We start from the raw sequence: 22,380 nt of genomic DNA, 5'->3' as shown, positions 1-22,380 counted from the left end.
ACTAAATTCATATATAATTGTTGAAATTAAGCACATATATATAGTATAATTTTGCTTAAATACTTAAGTTTTATTTATTGAATTTTCTTTAATATTAGCTGCCGACACAATAATACTTTGCTTGGCATTCTTTTGTCGTAGATTTTGTAATAAAGTAGTTAGGAGCCATCTGGTAGGGTTCAATGTCCACTCCAAGAGGAATAAAGTCTATGAGGTCCAAAATAGTCACACCACATATATTTAATTATTTAATTTAGCATCTCTATAATTAAGATTACTAATCGTCATTTACGACAAAGAAAATCTCCTTAAAATAATTAGGTGATATAAAAAATCAAATCTCAACCGCTTGGAGAACGAAATAACGAATTGAAAATGAGATAATAAATTAAAGACGTCAGCTTCACACCGACGCAAAGGCAGTGTGCAAAAGATTTTCTCACCGACGATTTAACGTATGCTCAAAAATAAATTCAAAAACTGAAGTGTTTTTTTAGTAAAGAAAATGTAAAAGAAAAAGAAGAAAATTTCTCCAGTGCGAAGTTACAAGAGATTCGTACACTAATTTATTTATACCATGAAATCCACTGCAATCATATGCAATAATTCATAATAAAGAGAGCAAAGTTAAATTTCACCTCATCATATGTTGATCATGATAAAAAAATAAATAATAAAATCAGTCATAATTTATAAAGACTTGTACGTGATGAGAAAATATATGAGGGGGAAGAATATATATATAGCTTTAATATTCGTGGGGGTTTCAATTTATTTATCTAGTTAGGGTAATTAAGGAAAATAGGAGATTTCAACCTTAAAGTTGTTAACACAGAAACTCAGTTTATTTATTTATTTATCGTTATAGTTTGAATGTCTCAATTTATAAAAAAGTAAAAATAAGGAGTAATTTATCTCTTCCTCCATCTTCAGACAAGTCACTATTTAAAGCAGAGCACATGCAGTCCTTCCATGAAAATTTAAGACATTAAATTATTTCCAGTTCTATTTCTTCAGTGTTTGGTCAAATCATTAATGCTGTAAATTCCGAAATAATTTGGTAATATTTTTTAGTGATCCTAATCACCCACATTGTGCAAATGTTAATTTATTTAATTTATTTTTATTTTTTTGTAACTTTTTATTTTTCAATTTTTTTTTTACAAAAATAGCTACAATACAAACAATATAGTAAAATAATGAAATCCTCTTTTTATAAAAAAAAAACTAAATTAAATAAATCAAAAAAATTCATAATTCACTAGTGCGTAGGCAGCCAAAATGTAGCTGCACATATATTTTTTTACCTAGGCTTCGTATCAAATTAAATGATGGAACCAGGCCTTAGAGCATTAGAGCATCTCCAACGGGGCGCACGGATCAGGCGCGGGCTCGGTTTGCACAAGCTGCCTGCCGTTGTCGGACCGAGGGAGTGCGAGGCGACTCACATTTGTGCATTTGGTGCGGAGAGAAGAGAGAAAGTCGCGTGGGGCAACGCCCAATAAGGGAAAAAGAAAAAATAAATAAAATATGACAAAAATTTAGAGCAGCGGGCTGTGAGATATGAGGCTCACTATTGCCGTGAATTAGATGGAGGGGCCCACCTACGAGCTCCGAATGTTGGCTCGGAGTTGTGAATGCTCTTACTTACCCTCCCACACACATATATATACAAGCACAAATTAGATCTTGAAGTAAAAGTAACATATTCCAATTAAAACAAAAAAGATTTTACCTTTGTAAAATCTTGTGAAAATTAACATCAACAACTTTCAATTCGACTCATGATTAAAAATATAAGCATACAAGAGCTCGTTCCAGACATCAGGAACTCCAGGAAGACACCAATGTATGCAATCTGCATAACCAAGTGGATTAGATTTTTGTTCTTCAGTCAAAGGTTCCCATTGTTTCCTATAAATCGAAGGGTGGCCTTCTTTTCTATACTCCGAGAGTTGAGTTATGTTTATCATTTGCACATTTACGCCTCTCGTTTTGAGTTCATCAAGTGTAGCATCTACGATTTGCATCATTTTAGGGTCTGTCCCTTGTCCTATGTACCCTTCCTTCGATATCATGTCGGTTTCGCTATAGCAGTTTTCTCCTTTGGATCTTCTCCATTCTTCAGCCCTAAAATTTGTTATAAATTATAAGGTTGAGATTACTGTAAAGTATATTGATTGTAAATAGAGAACATTCAAGCGGTGCGAGCTCCTGTTTGTAAATAATGAGGTCTACGGTTCAAATTTCACCGTCACAATTAAAAAAAGAAAGAAAGATAGTTATAAAAATTTCAAATTTAAATTTAGAATGTACATATAGGGTTATTTGTGTAAAGTACGCTGACTTTCAGGGGATTCTATTTTTTCCTATGACTTTTCAATTTTGAAATAAAATACATAACTTTCACGATTTATCTCATTTTTCCCATAAGTGTCAAATTCTTTCGAATCAATGTTGAGATGAACTCCTGAAAGGCCAGAAATGAGTGTGAGAAACTCTCTTAAATTTGATTAATCTGCCATGTTCAATTGCCCATTGGCAATTTCTAGCATTTCAGTTGTTCAATTGTTCATTGGCAATTTTTGGCTTTTCAGTCATCGTTCATCTCAAGATTGATTTAGGGGAATTTGACATAAATGAGAAAAATTAAATAAATCGTGAAAACGGTGTATTTTATTTTAAAATTAAAAAATCATAAAAAAAATCTAAATTCACTAAAAATTGATATATTTTACAAAAAATAACCCTTACATATATACCTCTCGTGAGTGGGAGACATGCTCATAAAAAACAGTTGAGTCTTGGTGCGATTCACATGAATTTCCAACCAATCCGACCACGTTTTGAGAGCCATCTCGTAGCTACGAAGCATCTCTATTTTCTTGTATATTCCATCTGAACTATTAAATGAACCCCACCTAATACATTTAAAGTTTACTTTGTTAATATATATCGTGTGTAATAAGATATACAATTCTAAAATCCACACGACACATCTAAGTATATATAGTACTCCACCGTCCCATCAAATTAATTTTGTATTCATTTGTTGGATATTCCAAAATATACATAGTCTATTTTATTAATTGGAGAGTTGTACTAAAACTTTCTTATATTTAAAAACATATAAGGGTAACATAGAATAAATACATATAAATTATATTTTTCAAAGAAATTAAATACATTTTCTTAATTTATATATGTGAAAATTGAAGAACGACTAGTTGCGTAAGATAGGTGTTGAAAACGACTTACAAAACTTTCATTTGAGGCCTTCTCCACCACAGATAGGTGTTGAAAACGAGTATATCAGCATCACTCCAATGGCGAGCGTGCTTTTCAATCGCTTGGGCTCTCACTATGCGATCCGGTAACCGGTGGCTAACGGGATCATCGGAATTCGACTCCACCAACAGCGGAGCCCAATAGAACTCGATTTTTGCATTGTAATCCTTCAAAAATGACAAATTTGCGCTATCAGTACCTAAACTATATATCGACAATATCACATTCATACACACAATGCATACTAATATCACTAGAGCAAACTTCCAATAAATCAAAACAAGGTTTTCCTCAATAATATTTATTATGAGTCGGGGGATTTTTTAGGACAATAACTTATGTTGATTTGGAAATTAGGACAAAAACTTTTGAACTTGTAAAAATAGGACATTAATTTTTTGTTAGAGTAAAATAGAACACTAATTAATAAGTGTCGTAAAAATATGACATTTCTTGGCCAATAATTGACCAAAAAATGTCCTACGGATGCAACACTTATTAATTAGTGTCCTATTTTAGTCTAAAAAAAATAGTGTCCTATTTTTACAAGTCCGAAAGTTATTGTCCTAATTTTCAAATCAATCTAAGCTATTGTCCTAAAAAACTCTCGAACTCTATTTATTATTGTTATGTCACGTGAAGTTATTCAATTATTCAGTCAACACCAATATATATGTGGGAAATTAATTAGTAATGAAAATAAAATGGAAAAGTAGACTCACTTTAGCCTTGAAGGTGATCAAGGCGCTGCCATTGTTGTGCATGTATTTACGGCCACGTGGGATTGCTTTGTCGAGCAAGCACACCATAGATACCCACTGCCCTCTATTCAATGAATCTCCAACGAAAACTAACCTTTTATTCCTTAGTCTCTCTAATAATGCTGTGGCATTCAACCTTTTTTAACATAGCAAACAAAAACACACATTCCACTTCGCTCAAAAATCATTTAATTACCCAAAATTAAATCCTCAGCAAAATATCCATCTACCTCCAATGTATATACGTATATATTATTTTAATAACACTTTTTATGAAAATAAATTTTATTATACTATTCTGAATTATATTTAATTTTTATTTCAAAAAATTGAAATTAGAAAAAAAGTTATATATAATGATTTTGAATTTTTCAACCCTTATATATAAAGAATTAACTAATGAAATGAAATAATCCCTAACTAATAATTACTAAGAATGATAAAAAAAATAATTATATACACTAATTGGATGGAATTAATTCTAGTAAGTAATTACAAAATTATACTCCAATAAATTTAAATTGAAGAAGAAAAATATGAAGAAAAAAAAAAGTGAGACATCAAATGTGTTGCGCTGTCTCGAGTGATACTATGAGGGGCATTTGTTTTTCATGAAATACATGATTGGGTGCTTTTATCTTCATTACTAAGATTGGTATCTCCAATCTCAATCTCTCAATGAGATACGAATCAAGTAAAACTAGTAAGATTAATATCCATTATTCATTAAGATGGATATATATTAGAATTTTGGGATATCTCAAGATTCTTGATAATTTCTATTAATTTGAGTTATTTAGTCCTCAAAAGTAAATTCCTGCGAACAGTAAATTTCTAATTAGAATATTAAAGCATAATTTCTAATTATTTCAAAATAACATGTAGTAGGCAATTCTTATCATAGTTATAGATATTAATAAAAGTAATTAATTTGCATGGAGAGAGAGAGAGAGAGACCTAGGAAGGTCACAGTGGTGAGGCTGCCACCTCCAATGCTGATAACTAGAATCAGCCCTCCCAAATTTCCCACACGCCAATTGATCCGACATGAACGTGCATTCCTCCTCCTTATACAACGGATACGACTCGTTGTCGTAAACCCATCTCCCGGAAAACAAATCGCAGCCGGAATTCTCTGCCGCCGCCGCGCCGCCTTGCACGAGGTAGCCGCCCTCCGCCGTCAGATAAACGGCCCCGACCACCAGCACCGCCACGAGGAGCACCACCAGCGTCTTGAAACTGCACCGCACATCCACCGTCAGATAATCAGAGGAGAAATTGCCTTTCTTAGCCATGATTTAGCTTTCTTCGATTGGGGCCTAGGTTTATGTCTAGGGTTTTTTATTTTGTTTGTGCATGTCAGAAATTAGGTCGTCTTGAGCTTTCGGGATTTGTTAGGATGGAATGGATATATCTCTGCTGCTTTAGTGGAATCCATATTTTTTTCCTAGTTGTTGCTTGCTTTTCTTTCTAGTTGATAGTTGCTTTAGCCTTTTAATTTAAACTAATAATTATATGATAAGTATTCGGTCATTCGAGATTATGAATTGGCCTGATCCAATATTGAATTTGCTAGAGATAACTTCAAATTGATTTTATTATATGAAATATGTCAAGATTAATGGCACATTAATCTTGAAACTAAGCATGTAGTCGAGTCCACTTAACCAAGCAATAGTATCATTTTCTGTCTAATTAATCTATCAAATTGAGTAGATAACTTTTATCGTGAGTTCTATTGATGAATTTTAGAGATAGTTAAAAGATTATTATTTACCAAAATAAATAAACCTTATATATATATATATATATATATATATATATATAGGGAGAGGTTAAAAAAAAACCACTAAATAAAAAAAGAATGAAGAACCATTTTCAGTCATTCTATCATCAAGATCTACGTTGGATACACCATGTTGTTGGATGAATGCAGATCCTAGGTTCGAATCCCTGAAGGGAGCATTTTTTTATTTTTATTTTTTTGAGTGCATTAATTTTAACAGCGAATGCATTAATTTTTACAGTGGATGCATTAGATTTGATGGTTCTCACGTTCTCACAAATAATGTAGTTCTCTCTAGAACCACACCTTATATATAGAGTCAATGAGTTTTTTAGGACATTAACTTAGGTTGATTTGGAAATTAGGACAATAATTTTCGGACTTGTAAAAATAGGACACTAATTACTAAGTGTTGCACCCGTAAGACATCTTTAGGCCAATTATCAAATTTTTGGACTTTCCCGCACGGATCAAGCACATGACATTTTATCTAGAGCCGTAAAAATGACGTGTTTGCCACATAATCAACTTCTCTGCGTGTGTTGTCATGTGCTTGGTCCGTGCGGAAAAGTCCGAAAATTCAATAATTGACCTAAAAATGTCCTGCGGGTTCAATGTTTATTAATTAGTGTCCTATTTTTACAAGTTTAAAGTTATTGTCCTAATTTCCAAATCAAACTAAGTTAATGTCCTAAAATACCCACTGACTCCCCTATATATATATATATATTGTCATAGGTAAATTGTCTTTATAGATGAAATTAATATGTAAGGATACATCCAAAATCCATTTTGCAATAGCTAAATTGTCTTTATATATACAAATTTTGCAATATACTATAATTGATTTAGAAGTATATGTGGATCATATATTGATTAAACTCTTGCTACAAAAAAAGTTTCCTTTTGTTATATTATCTAGTCTATATATATATATATATATATATATAGGGGAGCGCTCCAATGAGACCCCCTATTTTTAGTGAGATCTTAGACACGATCTCGTGCATTTATTTTATCAATTCTATGACTGATATTGTACCTAGAGGGCGAATCGTTTTCTTAGGGTCCGAATCTTGGAGAGAGCAAAATATTTTAAATTTCGTTATTCATCAGTTTGTTCATCAGTATATATTGCCTTGTTCATCAGTATATATGTCTTATTCATTACCAATTTTTTAAATTTCATTATTCATCAATATATATGTCTTATTCATTGTACTCAATGTCTCACGAAAAATAGGGGCCTCGCTGGTGCGCACTCCTATATATACATACATACATATATATATATATATATATATATATATATATAGTAAATTTAAATATTATTACAGTAAAAGTAATTTTTGTATAATTATATTTCGAGTTCGAAGCTTACCGAATTCATTGATGTATTACGTTTCCCACTTGTACTATACTATTGATTAGGTTGTTTTCCGATTCGCTTCTAATTGACATTTAAAATAATACTTAAAATTTAATCTTGCACTATATTGAATACTTACAAACTGATTAATTATCAAAACATATTGCAAATGAATTAGAATGCACAATATACTCTACATGTATAGACTAAACAAATTGAAGCAATGAGCCTTGTATTCTAATACACACAATAGAAAAGGAAAGTTGGCCAATGATAGAAATAGATGATTAATTTCATGTTATTTTGTTACATATGGTAATATAACAACTTGGATGTTGGGATATTAGGTAAGAGCAGTTGAATATTTGGTGAGCAGTTGGCATCTTCAGCCGTTCAAGTGAAGACAACTCTCAAAACCTCAGTTAGAGAACATGGTCTGGTGGCCCCCACTAATATCCAGACTATATTCGTTTCGTTTGGTTTTGTTATATATGTTGGTAATAAAAAATTGAGTTGCAAATATAATATTACATTCATCTACAAAATAGTGTAGTAATTAGATTTCTAGACTTATCTTTAACCTTCGATTATCTTTCCCCTATGCCCCCTCTATTGTTGATTTTGTCCGTAGAGATTGGTTTGATTTTAAATTAATTTAATTTAATAGTAGAAAGTAGGGATGACAATTGGGTACGATGGGCACGGATAGTGGCTATCCATACTCATATCTACGAACTAAATGGATAGTGGATTTTAATGACGAAACTATCTGTGGATATCAAATGGTATCCAAACCCGCCATCCGCGGATATCCGCTACCCATCGGGTATCCGTCAACCCGCTACCCGTCGAATACCCGCCACCCGTTTATCCATCAGATACCCGCGAAACAGAATTTAAATATAAATTAATAATAAATTTAACACAAAAAAAAATTCACCACAAATCACATAGTTCAAATCCACATCTTGAATCGATGTTCAAATTCACAAATAATAAAGTTTAACTCCAAAGTTAATATACCGAAATTCATCAACTAAAATTTAAAATCCAACAAACTTATTTTATTCCTCAACATATTGGGCCTTTTTCAGAAAAGATATGCTGGCCCATATCTGATATGTATATCCAAAGCCCATATTTTAAGAGTATTTTGTGGGCATTTCACGGATATTTCGCGGATACTTTCACTGGTATTTCACGAGTATTTTTCGTCGGTAGATGGGTTTAGCGGGTATGGATAGTAAGTATCCAAACTCATACCCACGAACTAAATGGATAATGAATTGTAACCATGAAACTATCCATGGATACCAAATGCCTCTCAAACCCGCTCCTATTGGGGTCGGGTAGTCGCGGATATCCGTTACCCGCGGCTAAATTGTCATCCCTAGTAGAAAGAGATCCAATTTATAAGACAAGGCAAGATTAATTCCATGTAACATTGTACTGAGACGAAATACTGAATCAAGTCCATTCAATTGAACATCATAGCGTGAGATTAAAAGGGTACTGTTTGACTGAGCTTATGAGCTCTTTAAAACAACTTACAAGTTGTTTAAGAGTTTATAAACTCCTTCAAAGTGTTGACAAAATAAGTTATTAGATAGCTTATAAGCTATAATAATAAGCTATAAGAGTTTATAAGCTCTTCCAAAAATAAGTTCCTCTACCCCAACTTATTTTCTCATTATCTTATAAGCAACACTCATCTTACAAAAACAGCTCAATTATATATATATATATATATATATATATATATATATATATTATATACCATCATTCTAATTTCATCTCTCTTCGATTTTCTCTCTCGAACAAAAATTCTCTCTCTAGTTTATAAACTCAATTATCCAAACACTTTGACAACTTATAAACTTTTAAGAAACTACTAATCATAGTTCTTAATATATGATTAGGACACTAATTATGAATTAAAGGGTTTAATTCTTTTCGTTTTAGAGATTTTTTTTCCTTTTTTTTTCATTTTATGATACGCTGTGTGTGATTATTTGTTACAAGGTTATATTTAATTTAAGTTTTTTTTGCTTGTGACATTCAAAAGCTGCATGCATGCATAATGAATTCCTTCAAGTCTAACGAATTTCGTTGACATTCAAAAAATTCCTAATTTAGTAAGGATGTATTATCATATTTTTTATATATGCTTACATGGAAAGGAACTATTCCCGCATCCCCCTCCCCCTTTTTTTTGATAAATTACATAAATAAATAAAAAAAATTAAAGATCACGCGACAGAGGATTTGAACTTAGGATTTCAGGTATTTGACGATAAGTTCCTAGCACTAGACCAACACATGCAGACCTGCCCTTTTCATTCTAATTTAGGTAGCGCATATATATATCCCACGAATTTTGAGCTTTTTTATTTATATCCCTCTTTCATTCTTTTGTAGCCTCCATAGTTAATTAAAATTTAAATAATATTTTTAAAACAAGATCTCAAAGATGAATACTATGGCAAGAAGGTTTTTTAAATTGTATGGTTGTAAGGGTAGAAATAGAATAGATAATAATTGCATTTTAACTTATTAGGTGGCTACTAGAAAAATGAAATTCATGGCCCATATTCTGTATTATTGTGGGTCTTATATTTAAGCCCATTAGTCAATTTAATATCTCGAACCATGATCTGGGCTTCATATTTCTTTTTCTTCTTTGTACCTTTTGTTATCCAATCTTCAAGCAATCATAAGGCTGTACCTCCAAAAAAGATTATTAAAAAAAAAAACAATAGGTAAATATCACTTCGAACCTCAAATTATTTATGCACTATCAATTATATTTTGAATTATCAAAATATTTTATAAAACTTTAAACTATCAATTTTGTATCAATTGTACCTTTCATTCTTTAATTTTTAGCTTCGAAAATTTGACGTAGCTCGCTGGATGCCATGGTGCATTTATAATTATTCTTTTTTAACCTACATTATACAAAACAACGTCATTATATGTCTTACTAATTGAAAATCAAAGGGTAAAAAATATATGAAGGGTACAATTGATACAAAATTAATAATTCAAGGTTTAAAAAATATTTTCGATAATTCAAGATAAAATTCATAGTGCGAAAATAGTTTGGGTTTTAAAGTGATATTTACCCTTAGAAAAAATCATAGGATTGATAGGAATGAAATACGATATATATATATATATATAAATATATATATATATATATATATTGTATTTGGAGGGTGATTTTTTTTTTCGCAGGGTTTGAATCCTGGAGGGAGCAGAATATTTTAAACTTTGTTATTCATCAGTATATACTGCATTGTTCATCAGTATATACTGCCTTGTTCATCATTATATATGTCTTATTCATTACCAATTTTTTAAATTTTATTTTTCATTAGTATATACATCTTGTTCGTTAGATATACGTCTTGTTCATTAGTATTATATGTCTTATTCATTGTTCTCATGTTACACGAAAAATAGAGTTTCACTGGAGCGCGCCCCTATATATATATATATAATGGAGACCACTCCCCTATATAGAGAATGAAGACCAAATCAGAGTCATTGATCTCACCAAAATCAATGAATCAGATTCATCTGAATTCTTCAAGTTTAGGAAATCCCGTAAATTCCTCATTTTCCAATTATGGAAACCAACGAACATTATTATGAACTTACGAACATAAGTATGCTTATTTGTATGTTCATTTGTTTTTATACGAACATATCGACGAACATTAGTATGCTCATTTGTTTTTTATACGAACACATCGACGAACATTAGTATGTTCGTAAGTTCATAATAATGTTCGTTGGTTCCCAGAATTAGAAAATGAGGAATTTACGGGATTTCCTAAACTTGAAGAATTCCGATTAATCTGATTCATTGATTTTGGTGAGATCAATGGCTCTGACTTGGTCTTTATTCTCTATATAGGGAAGTGGTCTGACCCTATATATAGGGGCGCGCTCCAATGAGACCCCCTATTTTTCGTGTAACATGAGGACAATGAATAAGACATATAATACTAATGAACAAGACGTATATCTAACGAGCAAGATATATATACTGATAAAAAACAAAATTTCAAAAATTGGTAATGAACAAGGCAGTATATGCTGATGAATAACAAAATTTAAAATATTCTGCTCCCTCCAGGATTCGAACCCTGCAGAAAAAATCATCATCCAGATATAATATCAGTCATAGGATTGATGAAATAAACGCACCAGATCGTGTCCTAAATCTCACTAAAATTAGGGGGTCTCATTGGAGCGGCCCCCTAGAAGACTATAATAAAAACATTTTTGATGATCAATCAAACTGTCCAAAATTAAGAATAAATCTCGTGTCCAAATTTTGATGAACATATCAATAATTGTGATGAACATGTCAGTAATTTTTTATGAACGAACGTATTTGTTGAAAAGATGTATTTGTTTAAAATTTCGCACTCCAGGATTCGATTCTAAAACGTTCAATAAAATTATTGACATGTTTATAAAAAACTATTGACATGTTCAACGTTCCTAACTTTCAGAAAAAAAAAAAAAAATTAATTTCTCCATAGAACCTAACCCTATATATATATATATATATATATATATATATATATATATATAGGGGTGGGCTACCGTGAGAGCACATCTTAAAATAAGAAATAAGAGCAATTTTTAATGTATGAATTTTATGTAGAACACGTATGAATTCGCTGTATAAAGGTAATGAATTGTGAAAAATAAATTTTGCTATCTCTGGGATTCGAACTCAGGACCATAAATCCTTCCAACAGGATTACGAATCAACCGTAAATCTTGATGATCTAAGGGCTGAAAATGATTCTTATTTTATATCTTAAGAAATGCTCTTATTTTAGCCCTTAATATATATATATATATATATATATATATATATATATATATATATATAGGGTCGCATTCAATGGAAACCACTATCTTAGATAAAGAATAAAGACCAAATCAAGGTCATTCATCTCAAATCCACTGAAATTTCCTGATTTGATTTTTCATGTAATTAAATATTGGTTTATTATATTTATTTAATTCGAAAAGGGCATATATGTCCACTCAAATCCACTGAAATTTGGGATCACGTTGAACAAATCCCGAAAATGCATCTCTTCCCATTCTAGGACCTAATCCGTCAATGAACATTACAGGTGAACATTAGTATGTTCATTTGTTTTCTTACGAACATATCGACGAACATTAGTATGTTCATTTGTTTTTCTACGAACATATCGACGAACATTAATATGTTCATTTGTTTTTCTATGAATATATCGACAAACATTAGTATGTTCATTAGTATTTTCTACGAACACTAAGTCGATATGCAGATCTGCAGATCCGCCAGCGGCGCGGCGGTCGCCACCACAAGCGTCCATGTGACCGCCCTAAACGGCCTGGTGAACATGAACTCCCTCTTCACCATCGCCGTCTTCGTCGGCTGCTCCTTGGCGACGCCGGGGTAGCACAGCCTGGAGAACTCCTCTGCCGGCGACGTCGACGGAGATTGGGGAGGGAGGGAGGCGAGGGAAGAGGCAGTGACGACGGCTGCCACTGCCAGATCTGGAAAAGGGAGGCGGCGGCTGTGTGGGAAAGAAAGAGAGTGTGAGTTGGGAGAGAGAGAGAGAGAGAAAGCGTGAGTTGTGTGAGAGAGTGATAGAACGTGAGAGAGAGAGGGAGAAAGAAAATACAAATGACCAATCTAACCTTTATTATATAAAATAAATGAAATAAAATCATAATTAAAGATTAAATTATTACCCTTAGATTAAGCAAGATCAACGCACATGATTTGGTCTTTATTCTTTATCTAAGATGTGGTCTCTATTGAACTCTCCCCTATATATATATATATATATATATATATGATTTTCAAATTATCGAATACTATTCAATTATTTAGTTCATTTTTTTTTTTTTTGAGACGGAAGACATTTTATTCATGCATAATGAGTCCTCAAGCCATCCTGAAAAATTGTTAGTCCAAATCACAGACGTTGAAGAAAATTGAGCAAGACAAGGAGCGATCCTATTGGGCGATCTATAAGCATAAAAAATACACACAAGAAAATACTCTCTAACTTGATGAATAAGATCTTTGATGTGATCGGGGAGAAGCTTATCTTGGTCTTCACACCCATTATTCTCACTCTCAACATTCACCTTATAACACTCCAAGCTTAACTCCCATCTGTGATTCCAACACAACCGCTTTTGCCTTATCTATTTTTGCAGCCCATCACCCAATCGTCTTGGGCCTGAACGAGATTCTTAATATAAAACATCTTTTTCAATTATTTACGGATTTAGTCACCATCTATCTACTTTAATTTCTTTTCATATTATACATTAATTTTTGAAAACATTCAAATTTATTGACATGTCGAGATTTATTTGTTAAATACACAATGTGATCCCATTGAGTCAATAATTTTGCAGCAAGACGTGCTGTTGAAAGGTAGATGCAAATTCAAGTAGTGGATTAGTGATATATAATCAACTGATAAGGATGATTGCTTATATTTTTATAATCATAAACAAAGTATAATCCATCAAGGTCCTACATAGCTTCATGTTATCATTAACTTAAATTAATTAAAGGCTAAACTCTACTATTTCACATCCATCTTATTTTTAAATAGAAGAAGCCACTACAAGAAAAGGCGGCTCTAACGACCGAAAATTCGGTCGTTAACTAAGCCAACGACCGAATTTACGACCGGTCAAGGGCGTCGTAGCTTCGGGCGTCGTGCGGCTCGTAACGACCGAAATCAAACGGTTGTTAGAATTAACGACCGAATTTTCGGTCTTAACGACCGAATCGTCAGTCGTTGAAATCGTTGGGTATATGACGAAAGGCGGAGACCTAACGACCGAATTATTCGGTCGTTAATCTACGACCGAAAAATTCGGTCGTTAGGTCTCCGACAGGTTTCACGGCAACGGTGAACGGCAATCTAACGACCGAAAAATCGGTCGTAGATTAACGACCGAATAATTCGGTCATTAGATGATGTTTATATAGTTATTCTGTGTTGATTTGTCATGACCGGTATTTTCGTTCTGCGACCAAAATTCGGTCGTTAAATTATTTTTATTATAATTTTTTTTAATACAGATTATTAGTATACTATTATTATTATTATTTTCCATAACATAGCAATATATAAATGATTCATATTAATCGTAGTACCAAATCATGAAAATACTAAAAATAGATAATCATCCCATAACAAAGTAGAAAATCCTAAAAAATATCAACAAAAACAGAAATTCAGTATTCAAAGCATAAAAATCTACATCAAAACATAGTCAGCATAATCAAAGGTCCGGGTGAGTCTCATTAGAGGGGGTGGATGGTCGAAATCCTCGCATGACCAACGCGATCTGGGACTGCATCTCCTGTATAGTCCTGGCCTGCTCCTCCTCTCTCTGTCTCCTGGCCTCTATCTCCTGCACTGCTGTGGTCAGAGCCCTTGCTGTGGTGTCAATATCCTCCCTCAAAGTGGTAAACTCAGCCTTTGAAGGAGCATCGAAGTGGGAGGTGCTGGTGGAGGTGCTCGACTCGCCGCCACCTGAAGTAAGCGCCTTCGACATCATCATACCTAATCCTATGATGCGCCCCTTCGGATCAGGAGTGACTACCTCTCAGAAGATGCGATCCACGTCGGCGGATGTCACCTCTCCCTGTATCTCACGCAGCTCTGCCACTCGCCTCTCGACCTCCAACTACAATATAAAAAAATTAGAACAGTTGTAAAATAGATTATTAGAACAAAACAAATTAAATATTTGTAATTAACGTCATACCCCGTGCTGCGCAGGTCGGCCGGCGGTATACTGTCCATTCTTATAATGGATACGTCGAAAGGTAGCCCAAGACGCCGCGTCAAAAGGGATATTGCTCTCCTGAGCCTTCAAAAACACATTAAAGTAAAGTAACGATATAATAGACATAAACCCTTAAAATAAAATTTAGAATGTAAAGCAACCAGATGCTCAGTATGATCAAGAGCGCTACGCGACCCCCCATGATGGATAGCTATCCCTGTACCCACACCGCAAGGCTCAGAACGACGATTCCTGGACGCCTGTGCAAACCTTGCCTGAGCAATGCCCAATAAGCCCTCCAAGCAGCCTCAACAATAGGATTGGGATAATCAATCTTCTTCTTGTGCACTAGGAGGGTTTTCTTACATGCACAAATGTAATCCTTAGATGCCACTCGAGCCTCTGAGATCCACGCCTTCTTAATTTGCTGCCTGGTATATTTATCTTCTTGCCAATAAAATGCTTTCTGTTTAAAGTTATTGAAAACAACAGTAAAATTAGTATTTGTGAGTGTTCATTTAGAATACAACATAATTATATATTAGATTATTATACCTCAAATTCTTCGAAGTACACGTCCTTCATCGCCTCAGTCAAATTCTTCCAATTCGTGCCACTTTCATGTGGCATACCTTGAAAGCTATCAGTAGCCCTAGCCCGAATAGGTCCACTCGGCCTCAAAACACTTAGAAATTTGAAACTTAGATTAGAATTAATGTTTATTAAATTTGGAAGTAAATTGATATATATTATTAAACAGACCTGCCATGAAGATGCACCCATGTGCGCCCATCAGTAGCAACACCAGTCGGTAGAGTTGTCAAACCTTGCGGGCTGGGCCGGCCTGGCCCAACCCAGCGGGCCTAGGCAATTTTTTGGGCCGGGTCGGGCCGGCCCAAAATTTCAGCGGGCCTTGAACATTGAAGCCCAGCCCGGCCCTATACGGGCCGCCGGGCGGGTCGGGCCAAAAATTGATAAATTAATATATATATATATATATATATATATATATATATATATATATTTAGTTCCAAAAATTAATAAATTAAATCAAATTTAAAGAAAAAAATTGAAGACAAATTCGATGAAACAAAAAGGGCCTTAAACAATCTACATCTAAATTACGTAATTGACTAAAATTAAATATAAACAAATACGACTAAAACTAAATGTAAACAATATGAATACAAGTAAAAAACAAAAACTAATTGCAAAAACAACAAAAACTGAAAACGATTTATTCACAAATTAATTAATACAGTAATCAAATCAACTGGAATCAAATAACAACCACAAAAAATAAATAAATCTTTCAAGTAAAAATAATTTAATATTGATTGTTGATTGTTAATTTAAATCCTAAGTTAGACTTCGACTCGTCATTGTCGTTAATTGAAGAAATGGACTTAGATTGGGTTGGGTCCATTGGAATTTGGGAGGAGATATAAATTTTTAAAATTTTCACCTTCTATATTGACGGGCCGATTTAGGCCCGAAAGCCCGGCGGGCTATTTGGCCCGCGGGCCAGGTGACCCGGCGGGCCGCATGGGCCGGGCCAGGGAGGCCCGATTTTTTTGGGCCTTGAAAATCCTAGCCCAGCCCGGCCAAAACTACATGCGGGCCAGGCGGGTCCATCGGGCCGGGCCATTTTCGGCCCATTTTGACAGCCCTACCAGTCGGTATAGCACCCGTGGGTGGCGTCACGGACACATTCGGATCGTCGGTCGAATGCGTAGATCCGGATCAGCCAGAAGTAGACATCTATATGACAATTTGATGTAATTAATTCATTAGTTCCAATAAGGATTGTAGACTACATTAAATACATAAGTTGACAAATATATTTACTCAATCAGAATAAGAATTTGAAGACTCGAGTGAGTCTAAAGGAATGTCTTCATTGTTAATTTCATCATCTTCATCATCGTCTGACTGACTGCAACTAGACGTCGTTGGCGACTACCACTAGGCCCAGAAGATTCTTTGTAACGTTTTGCATCGCAAATCTTACACTCATTCAAGTCATCATCATCCCCCCAAAAGAGCATGCAGTTATTGCGACAACAATCTATCTTTTCAACTAGCAAACCCATCCCACGAAGTAATTTCTTAGCACTGTAGAAATCTCCTGTGACTAAATTATCTTCGGGAACTACTTCCTTAATCAACTCCAAAATTTGATCGAAGCATCGCTCTGACATATTATTCTCAGATTTTAAACTCATCAATTGAGCTACAAGAGATAGCTGGGTATGAGTTTTACAGCCAGGCCACAACCCTCTTTCTGCCGCCTTTAACATATCATATAAATGTTGGGCTGTTGGGTTTGGAGTTTCTTCAATTAAATCATCAACATTATGAAATTGAGCAGTTGCTACATCCATCACCATCGTCTCATAACGATTTACTTCTGTATCTTGTTCATTGGTTACAACTCGCCTAGCAACATCAGGAACTTGCACTAATGCTTCACCGTGCATCGTCCATATATGATATCTAGGGATGAAACCATTCTTTGCCAAATGAATCCTCACTGTATTTGGAGTATCAAATTTTTTGTTCTTACATTTTGTGCACGGGCATTTGATTTTATTTCCAATCATTAATTCTGGTCGAGAAGATGCATAATGGATAAATACTTCCAATCCATCCATGAACTCCTCAATAAGACTACTTTCAGCATAACGCCTATACATCCACCCCCGATCTAAACTCATAATTATACTTCTCGCATTCATATATTATTAAGAATTAAATTAGTTTACACATAAGATTTCAATTACGAATTTCATTTTAAGAATTTAAATTTTACGAATAGATGAAGTTTAATTTTAAATTTAGGATTTCATTGTGAGTTTCGAAGGATAATTGAACATTAAGTTAATGAATTAAGATTAAAATTAATGATTTCGATTAAGATTAAGGTTAAGATCAATATTAAATTAGGGAATTCAATTAAGATTAAGATTAAGAATAAAATTTAGAATAAGTGTGAATATTAATATTCGAAAAAGGATGAAAATTAAGAATTAAAGAAGGATGATTGTAGTTTAGAATTAAAGAAGGGTGAAGATTACGATTTGAAAATTATGACGATTATGATTTGAAGAGAAGAAGGATGATTGAGGATTGTATTTCAACACAACAACAAAACCAGGGCGGTAGTCATTGCTACCGCCTCCGCCTCTCCCCCACTGGCGGCCCAAACTCCAATAATCACAATCATAAATAATCAAAACATGCTATTCGCCTCTCCCCTACCGGCGACACAATCATGCAATAGTTATAATTAAAACATGCTCAACACAAATAATCACAAATAATCATATAATCAAAACACGTTATTCGCCTCTCCCCCACCGGCGACACTATAAATAAATTTAAATTTACAATTATAAATAAATTAATATACCTACCTATATATATCTAAGTAAGACCTAAAAGATGATATATTAACTAAGATTTTAACTAAGTTCTTCACTAAGTTCAAAGATGATATATTGTCACTAAGAATATCACTAAGTTATTGAAACTAACCTACTACTATCCTAAGATAACTAAGTTCTAAAAACAAAGAGCATCTAATTAACTAAGTTCTACTAATCAAAACCATATTACACTATAAAAAATAACATAAATAAATCAATCATAAGGCATAACCAATACAACAATTCACATAAACTCATGCTTAACCTAAACTAACTTAAATCCTACAAAATTAGCTAGATTCACGCATTAATTTACAATTTCACATAAACTCACATAAATTCATATAAATTCACATAAACCTACAACAATTTCACATAAATTCATAAATTATAATTATTCTAACCTAATCTATCAATTCACAATTTATTCAATAACATGCTAATATTAACCTAAATTAAAATTAATAGCCTACATTACATAAGTTAGCGGTACTAACCGCAAATAGAGGATTCCGACAAGGGGAACGACGGTCTGGCGACAGAGAAAGGTTTCCGGCGAGGGGAGGGGCAGTCCGGCGACATAGAGAGGTTTCCGGCGAGGGGAGTGGCTGGGATTGAAAAGAAACAACTTAAATTCTATAAACTACAACACATACACACACCAAAAGCACTTACCTACGGCGGCGAGGGCGAGGCGATTCCGGCGATGGGCGGACAGCAACGGCAGCGGCGCAGCGGCCAGACAGCGGCGTAGCGGGCATGGCGTGGGCGTCGATGGAGGTGGCCGTTCGTCGGGGAGGGAAGCAGGCGGCGGCAGGGGTCGTTGGACGGCGATTCCGGCGACGGGCGGACAGCAGCGGCGCAGCGGGCACGGCGTGGGCGTCGGTTGAGGTGGCCGTTCGTCGGGGAGGGAAGCAGGCGGCGGCCGGGGTCGTCGGACGGCGGGAATCGACGGCGACCGTGAAATTGGCGGGGAGGGAGGCGAAAATCGGAGAAATCGTAGAAAGGAAGAAATGGGGAAAAGAAAAATAAACCCTAAGTTAAACCGTGTATGCAACGACCGATTTTCGAATTAACGACCGAAAATCGGTCGTTAATATATTTAATTTTTTTTAATTCCGGTTCCTAACGACCGAAAATCGATCGTTAAAAATAATTAAAAATATTTAATTTTATTTATGCATATTAACGACCGAAATTCGATCGTTGATACCGGCGTCGCCTATTTTTGACCGAAATAATCGGTCGTTAATTTACAAAAAAAAAAAATATCGGTCGTTCATATGAAATTTTTGGTCGTTACGGCCGCTATTTTAAAGACCGATTTGTTCGGTCGTTAATTGTGGTCGTTATATCATCATTTTCTTGTAGTGAGCAGTATTTACGCAAATATTTTCTAGTGGCTAAAAGAGGAGTTTTGTGTGGTGTAGAGGTTTCGCCTGCCTAGCTATTTGATTTTGATTATATAATAGATATCTCTTGTAATTCTAAAAAATTGAGTTTTGTCCTTCCTTTTTTTCCTCTCTCTTCTTCCACTAATTTTCTCTCTTTTCTTATTCTTTTTTATTTTGATTCACATTGTTAAATTTAATTTATGAAAAAAATATTCAATATATATCTTAGATTTATGTCCGTGAGTCGTGATAATAACTTTAATATGGTATAAAAATAATCTAAAATGAATTTAAAATGAATAAATTATGAAAAAATTTAAATTTAAAATATTTTTTTTTCTGTCCCTTCAACAATTTTTTTTTCGCTTCTTCCTATTAATGTTGAACATATGATATTTTTTTATGTGTTTTCTTTTTTACATTAATTTTATTTCCGTTTCTATATTTTTGGTAGATATCAATTTTTGTATTTTTATTTATATATATTTTAATTATAATAATATTTAATGCAACTGAGAAAAGTAAGATTATATTTAAAAAGGGATAATTTATATTAATTATAATATAAATATATAAATGAATAAATAGTTATATATCTAAATAAAAATTTCTTACTTGGTTTAAATTAATTTATTTTAGTTATGTTTGTCTATAAATTATTTAGTATTTATATACACATATTTGCTATTATTTTCAGTATACTAATTGTATTGACAATCTATATCTATATATAATGCTTTAAAACATAATTTTTCAATAATTTATTTCTCGCCAAATTGATGTCAAATTTTGAATTTGTTAAATAAATAAAATGGGGATGAAATATTCTAACGTTCGTTTACCTGCAAAAGTTTGTCCAACGAGATAAACTTGGAAGAAAAGCAATAAAAGTGAGTTGTATTTCTAAGAGCCGCCCCTTTACAAGTTACAAAGAGGAACTATTTATATGAGTTGTATTTCTAAGAGCCGCCCCTTTACAAGTTACAAAGAGGAACTATTTATATGATATATGGGAGAGGGGTATTATGGTCTTTTTCTAGCTATATCACGTACTCCTCATGCATGATAACGGTATCTGTAACGGCGGCTTGTCAGCTTTTGTCGGGAAATTTGTATTCTTTTGGCATGGATGGTAAATGACAGGAATGCATGGCACTAAACACGACTGGAATATTCCTCGATCAGTAAAGATATATGCAACCCTGACTGAATAACCTCTGCGGTTACACAGCCCTGTAAAAGAAACCAATGTCATTATGCCCCCCCTAAAATTATCTCTTCTTTCACTTTAAAAATAATATCTTCATTTCTCTCTCCTACCTTTTTCACAAATTTACCCTAAACAAAAACTACTTTCTCTCTCCTATTTTATTATAAACTATTTATTTCTTAATATTCGTGCCAAGACCTTGCGACCTTTTGTATTGGGATGGATGGAGTATAAGAGATGAGAGTGAAGATAGAGAAAAAAAAAGTAGAGATCAAGTAAAGGGAGGAGAGATTTTTTTTTTTTTAAACTTCAAATACTAAATTTATTTTTAATTAAATTTTTAATTTAAGATATGTATTGAATATTTTTTCATAAATAAAAATATACATGCAAAATAAATATCTTATGTATAAAATTATCATCTCCCAAAATAATGTTATTTTATGAAGAAAAAAATAGTTAATATACATCTTAAATTAAAGATTATGACAATATATTTCATTTGAGATAGAATAATCAAAACTAAATTTAGAACGAATAAGTTATAATTATTTAAAGTTTCAGAATAAAATTTTTAATTTATGCTATTTCTTCTCTCCTTAATATTGAACAAAGTACTCCCTCCGTCCCATAAATAATGGCACGTTTCTTTTTGGCACGGAGATTAAGGAGTGTTGAATTAGGATGAAAAAGTTGTTGGCCCACCTACTTAAGCATTGAATTAGTAAAAGTAATGGCAAGCATTAAAAAGAGGGGACCACTTTTATTTTTATTATAAATTCAATATTCTTTTAATTTTATTTTAATTTCAATATCCCTTTTATATTTAATATATTATGCCAACACTCAAAAATGAAGGGAAGTTCAATTTTTTTTTTAACTTTTCGGTTCCAACACCTAAACAATTCTGCCGCCAATTTTAAAAAGTGAAATAACCAATGCTTGTTTCCCAATTCAGCCGCCAAAACATTGAAACAATACTTAAACAATTTTGCAACACAAATTTTCATTGAAATTTTTAATAAATTCGAAATTCCCTCTCAATACAACCAAAAGCATCTATAAATACTACACCATGGCAGAATTCATTTTCACCATTCACTACTTCTAAATTTACAACAAAATAGAAAGTGAAAAATGAGGAGAAACGATCTAACTAATGGTGAAAGGAACACTATTGTTCAATTCCTTCTCCAAGAGAGCAAAAACGGCAAGCCGAAAAGAGGGAAGATCCAAGAAGCCATCGTGAAGTTCGGGAGCTCTAGAAGGACCGTGAGTCGACTTTGGGCTGCGGCAAAA

The 22,380-nt window shown here is 33.4% G+C and overlaps 2 protein-coding genes and 1 long non-coding RNA gene across 4 annotated transcripts in view; 1 reads left to right on the top strand and 2 right to left on the bottom strand.

Annotated features, from left to right (window-relative positions):
- Window positions 1-22,380, top strand: part of LOC131022705 (uncharacterized protein At5g01610-like) — a 213,174-nt gene that overhangs the window by 76,801 nt on the left and 113,993 nt on the right. The gene's annotated exons all lie outside the window — the stretch shown is intronic.
- Window positions 1,690-5,559, bottom strand: LOC131022702 (protein trichome birefringence-like 34). 2 transcript variants are annotated; one of them, XM_057952217.1, is made up of 5 exons: window positions 5,007-5,559; window positions 4,011-4,185; window positions 3,259-3,455; window positions 2,763-2,921; window positions 1,690-2,130 (listed from the first exon to the last, which is right to left on the bottom strand). In XM_057952217.1, exons 1-5 carry the CDS (start codon window positions 5,342-5,344, stop codon window positions 1,773-1,775), a joined length of 1,227 nt encoding a protein of 408 aa, XP_057808200.1. In that variant the 5' UTR covers window positions 5,345-5,559; the 3' UTR covers window positions 1,690-1,772. The 2 variants fall into 2 exon arrangements, with proteins under 2 accessions (XP_057808200.1, XP_057808201.1); XM_057952218.1 differs by lacking the exon at window positions 2,763-2,921 and having other exon boundaries at window positions 5,007-5,526.
- LOC131022706 (uncharacterized) lies at window positions 14,451-16,012 on the bottom strand. Its single transcript, XR_009101394.1, has 5 exons — window positions 15,812-16,012; window positions 15,605-15,734; window positions 15,211-15,515; window positions 15,029-15,133; window positions 14,451-14,947 (listed from the first exon to the last, which is right to left on the bottom strand). It is a non-coding gene; the product is annotated as an uncharacterized LOC131022706 (long non-coding RNA).

This window comes from Salvia miltiorrhiza, chromosome 4 (assembly GCF_028751815.1).
Source record: "Salvia miltiorrhiza cultivar Shanhuang (shh) chromosome 4, IMPLAD_Smil_shh, whole genome shotgun sequence".
NCBI classification, from domain to species: domain Eukaryota; kingdom Viridiplantae; phylum Streptophyta; class Magnoliopsida; order Lamiales; family Lamiaceae; genus Salvia; species Salvia miltiorrhiza.
This window is presented reverse-complemented; position numbering and strand designations above follow the sequence as displayed.

Bases quoted from the DNA above. Each gene is read 5' to 3' on its own strand.
- LOC131022702 (XM_057952217.1), bottom strand. From the start codon at position 5,344: ATGGCTAAGAAAGGCAATTTCTCCTCTGATTATCTGACGGTGGATGTG. The intron at 3,456-4,010 runs GTGAGTCTACTT...TCATTTTTGAAG, and splicing joins TGATCACCTTCAAGGCTAAA to GATTACAATGCAAAAATCGA. The intron at 2,922-3,258 runs GTAAGTCGTTTT...TAAATGTATTAG, and splicing joins AGGCCTCAAATGAAAGTTTT to GTGGGGTTCATTTAATAGTT.